This window comes from Halyomorpha halys, unplaced genomic scaffold (genome assembly GCF_000696795.3).
Source record: "Halyomorpha halys isolate HHAL.00 unplaced genomic scaffold, Hhal_1.1 Scaffold783.1, whole genome shotgun sequence".
In the NCBI taxonomy this organism is placed as follows: Eukaryota; Metazoa; Arthropoda; class Insecta; order Hemiptera; family Pentatomidae; genus Halyomorpha; species Halyomorpha halys.
In genome coordinates, this window is record NW_027110563.1 from 25,393 (window position 1) to 30,956 (window position 5,564).

The 5,564-nt window shown below is 31.6% G+C and overlaps 1 protein-coding gene across 1 annotated transcript in view; it reads left to right on the forward strand.

Moving 5' to 3' along the window:
* Positions 1-5,564, forward strand: part of LOC106686139 (melanization protease 1) — a 25,883-nt gene that overhangs the window by 12,854 nt on the left and 7,465 nt on the right. The window contains exons 5-6 of the mRNA XM_067048742.1: positions 3,226-3,407; positions 5,436-5,534. Coding sequence (XP_066904843.1) covers positions 3,226-3,407; positions 5,436-5,534 — 281 coding nt within the window. The remainder of the gene's footprint in view (positions 1-3,225; positions 3,408-5,435; positions 5,535-5,564) is intronic.

Below are 5,564 nucleotides of genomic sequence, written 5' to 3' on the forward strand. Positions count from 1 at the left end.
TATCTGTACCAGACAAGAGATATTAATTTTTAAATTCGTAAAATGATAAAAGATGCTTGGGTGATAATAAAAAGAATTCCAACGGTAAAAAAGGGATAATAATAGTTAAAGTGTAGGGAAGCCGAAGGTTCGGTGCCGATACTACCAGTTCTTCTCTACGTACATCTGTCCAGTAACGCTGCTCCAAACCCAAATCTATAAATCATTCCTTTCATCTACACTTCGGTCTTCTTTCTACATTCTTTTCTACTGCTAACCATATATTCTGTTTTATCCGTATTTATTTCTAAAGATAGTTCTTTACAAGATCAATGAAGTTCTTTTTAGTTCTATAGTTTCCTTGTCCTCACTCAATGATACTAAATCATCAGCAACAAAAAAATAATCTTTTTGGTTAAGATAAAAAAAATATGTTATAATGTTTTTATAAAATTTTAAATTAATAGAAAAAGTAAAAAAAAATAAAAAATATTACCTTTTAAGTAAAAAGATCAGAAACAATGTAGCAACCTAATACCTTTTAGTACAAGAGCCCAAGAGGAGAAAAAAGTCACTTATTTCACCCCAATTTTTGATTAATTTATTGAAAACTATGTATAATTACTTGTCAAAATTGAAAAAAAAAAAAAAAAATGAGTCTGTCAAGTGTACGTAGGGGGAATAAAAAATGGCGGCTGTTTCAAAGCGAAAAAAAAAAACAACTAATTTTTCATTCGGAGCTCTATATCTTTACAACTACCAACAACAGAAAATCTAAGAGAACGTCATTTAAAGAAGAGTAAATTTGCTAAAATATGAGCCCTAATAGAGATATTTACGTAAAATAGTTTTCGAGGTATAGCTTTTTAAAAAACTAAATTTCATAAAAATGTTGTATGGGACGTATGGAAAGTTCAGTAGTTAGTGAATTTTGAAAAATTTATATCTCAAAAACCATTTGACGTACAGAACAATTATAAATCAATTTATTTTAGCAAACATCATGAAAACTATTATACCTACGAAGGTAAAGGTCATAAACTTCTTTATATTACATTAAACTAGCTTTAATTTGAGTACTAATAGACATCTGTACATCACATAGTTCCTGGGATATTAAGTTCTCAAAATAAATTAACTAACTACTAATCTTTCAGTATATTTTTAAGAAATTTTGCTTTTCAAAAAGCTATATCTCGAGAACTATTGGACGTAAATAGCTCTTTTAGAGCTAATATTTCAGCAAATTTACTGTTCTTTAAATAATGTTCTCTTAGATTTCCTAATGTTGTTGGTAGTTTTTAACATATAGAGCTCCGAATGAAAAATTAATTATTTTTAAGGTTTTGAAACAGCCGCCATTTTTTATTCATCCTACCTATACTTGGCAGACTCACCAATTTTGACTAGTAATTACACATAGTTTTCATTAAAGTAATCAAAAATTGGGGTGAGATAACTGCCCTTTTTTCTTCCCGGCTCTTCAACTTAGCCTTAAAAAAAAATGGATTAGAACTTTACGCGAAAATGAAACATACATATCCATTTATTTTGTATAATTCTTACATATATAATATTATATTTCATCTTCTATTGTAATCAATATACTTTTTCTATTATTATTAATCAACTACTTTAAATTAAATTCATTGTTATGTATATTTCAAATTTGTTAGTTTATTATTTTCCTTTATTTTTATGTTTCTCTGAGTGATGGTTATCTCTCTTTTTTTTTTTAGCCCTGACGAAGACTTGAAATTCAGGTCGAAACGTCGGCACAAATAAATAAGTTTTGGTTTATTTGTTGACCGCACCCCGCGACCATCTTCTCATATTAATCTAGGGTAAACTATCAACACCTCTACACAACTTCCCTTTTAGAGAAACTAAATGTTAAATAATTTTGCATAGTTTATGGTATATTTATATATTGATATTTTGACATCTTTGCGAAATATTTTATAAACTGATTTTTCTCCCTATTGATGATTTCAATGTTTAAACAATTAAAAATTAATACTGTATGTATAGGACTCCAATGAATTTCGACCATCCATGTCGATCCATCTCGCATTTAAATAATTAATATTAAACTGAGAATTAAGTAAAATAAGATTAAATAGAAAATAAATAAGTAAATGTTAACGATATTTTCCTTAATTTTTTTTTATCTTTTGGCACTAACTAAAGTCGGCTCTGGACGCGATGAACCAGTAGGGATGGCGTTAGGAAGCACAAGGAAAACAATGGCGACGATTCCTGGAGGCACTTTGCTCCAATGGCAACCACAGTATTTACTACCGCTACTAATTATAATACATTTTATCGGTCTGAACAAATGTATATATAGATAAAAATACATTTTACAAAACTCTTATTGTAGAAATAAAAAATAGAAAATTAATAATTAAATTTATATAAATGAAGGATAAAATTTATTAAGTACTAAAATTTGTTGATAAAAAATCATAACCTGTTGAAGGAAGGTTTCGATAAGAATGTAGTACTATCGTGTTTGCTATATAAGGACATTGTTAAAAAATAAAATTGATGCAATCAGAATAAATTGATAGTATATTTGTTGTTAAAGATAATAGATATATCGAATGAGTCTGCAATAGGAGGATTGATTTTTAATGACTCGGATATATCAATAGCAAGTTATCGAAGTAGAAATACAGCGTTTTTTGTTGAATCAATTTTAATTATATGCTACGAATATTTCAAGGCCTGAGAACCGAACCTTCGGAGAAAAATGAAACAAACTTGAGATAAATATCAAAAGATAATTGTATTTAGTTACCTTCGTTGCTAATACCAAGTTAATAAACGGTACATTAATAAACAGTGGAAGCGGGTAGCTCAGTTGTGAGGCACTGGGATACTAACTCCAAAAATCCTGATTCGAATCCGGCTGTGGGTTATTTTCTGCTTCACTGTAGTGGTATTTTCTGGTTCGGGAGTCCTCTGGGGTGGTGGGTAATTGGGTTAATTGGGTAAAAATCTGTCAGTCAAGTGTGATTCTGATATCACTTCCTTGCACAACCGTTGATATGGTAACAGTACCACCTAACAACGAACTACTTCCCTTACCCTTCATTGGTTGTAGCCGTACAGATTTATTTATTTATTATTTATTTAAAATATTAATAAACTAATAAATTTAGCAATTGATATAGTGATGATGATATTCCATTATTGATAAAAACTCTATGTATTTAATGCAACAAAATGTCTGGCTTTCAGGTCGTTGGTGCGGGTAGGAGAATATAACATCAAGTCAAAAAGGACCTGCGTGGAAGATTACTGCGCCCCCCCAGTCCAAGACATTCGTATCCTCGAATTCAACACGCCCAGATATTTCATACCCTACAAGGTCGAGAATGATTTAGCTTTATTAGAATTGGAGAAACCGATTAAGTTCAGCGGTGAGTTAGTTGAAGCAAAATATTACTATTTTAGGTGGCGGTGAACAAAACTACAGAAATAAGTAACCTACCTTTCGCCTCTTATAAGAACAAGATATAAATATGACAAAGCTACCAGAATACTCCTTCTGTTATGTCCTCCTACTGTGTCCTCGAAAAGAGTTTAAATTAATTCCACTATTTCTTTGCGATATAAATCAAGACGATCACGATCCACTAAAGATCTGTTTGACAAAAAACTCCAACAGTTTCCTCTAAAATGAATAAGTTTTTTACTTTCACATACCTGTATATATATATATATTTGGAAGCTCCTAGCGGGCGAGAGGTGAACTATCATAAGAAGGTTATAAATCAATAGTTTTTTGTTAAGAATAATAACTTTGTAAAGATCCTTTCTATAACATATAATATTTCACTGATAGATTCATTTAAACTGTGGAAAGGGACTTTTATTCTGTTCTATTGTTTCAGATAAGTAGAATAGTGTTTCTACTATGATTTTATTTAGTACTTCTGTCATACCTCTGTAACCTTTGGTTTATAATAAACTATTGTTTTAGCAATCGTCAGTTTACTTTAGCAGTCAGTCTACTTTAGTAGTTCACTTTAGTCGTAAAAAACTGAAATTGAATATTTAGGACGAGTATATGTCTGAAACGTGACAACAACATTTCCGATAAAATCGACCTACCGGCTCTTACGATGTTGCTTAAATTCTGTGAAGCAATGAGCAATTAAGCGCTTCTTTGATATCAAATAGATTTTAACCTCATTGAATATTCTATTTCAATATAACAGGACAGAATTAAAAAAACTGAAAAAACGTACCCTCAATTTTATTTATTAAAAAAAGTATAAATAAACAGTTTTCATTGTTACCAACAATATACAGTATATAAATCAAAATATTAAAGAATTTTATGAATTCCTTTAGTTTTCATGAATGAAATCATGAAAGGACTTTAATAGCAAGAGAAAAATCTTTTGTTCATAATTTTCGCCTTTTCTGTTTTTATTTTATTTTATTTTATTTTTTCATATGACAAAGGAAAAACTTAAACAGGAGCTCACTGACTTAGTGAAGTAAGCGAGAGTCGTGTGATGGTGTGCATAGCACAATATTTTTATATACATTGTTTTGATTTTGAGGATACAATGATTTTAATAGGTGATAATAATAAATGCTTAACGATCCTGAAGGTTCCATACTGATACCACTAATTTTTCTCTACATAAAACTGTCTAGTGACGCCTTCCAAACCCAAATCTACTAAATCAATCTTGACGCAATCCACCTTCTTTTCGGTCAACACCTCGGTTGATAGTTTATTAACATCTTAGGGATTCGTTTGTTAACGAATAGTTAAGTAATAAGTCAGTGTTTGTAACCTTCTAAATTTTCCCGTTAACTCATCCTGTTTCGGTCCGAATATTTTACGTAATATTAAGTAATAACTTCACCATCAATCCCAACTCTACCAACAAGACTAACCTCGCCAACAGGACCAACCTTATCAACAGGAGCAACCTCGCCAACAAGACCAACCTTACCAACAGGACTAACTTCACCAGCAATCCCAAACCCTACCAATAAGACCAACCACACCAACAGTACCAACATCGCCAAAAATACCAACACGGCCATGGGCGTAGGCAGCGCGGAGCAGGGGGGATCTGCGGCTCATTCATAAAATGATTGATTTTTATGAAGTAGCAATAAAATGGAAGGGGTAATTCTTGGAATGCAGAATTGCATATTTTTCTTTAACCCAATGTTTCCGAATGGACGATATATATGTGTGTGTGTGAGTATAATGGGCAAAGGTCTGCCCACCCCTTGGCGAAATTCTGCCTACGCCCATAAACAGGACCAACCTTACCAACAGGAATAACTCCTGGAGATTAGTGGCAGTAATATTCTGAGTGTATAAAATAAAAAATTAAATAATGAAAGAAAGAAAGATGGATACACTTGCAAGATGCCAGAAGAATTTTCTTCGCCTTCATAATTGTTTGCACTTTCAGAAGCTGTACTGCCGATATGCTTACCGCCATTTGCAATCAGCAGATCTAACTTGACAGGCAAATCAGCCGTGGTAGCTGGTTGGGGAATCACCAATATCCGTGAGTATATCTTAACTTGTGAAGATTATC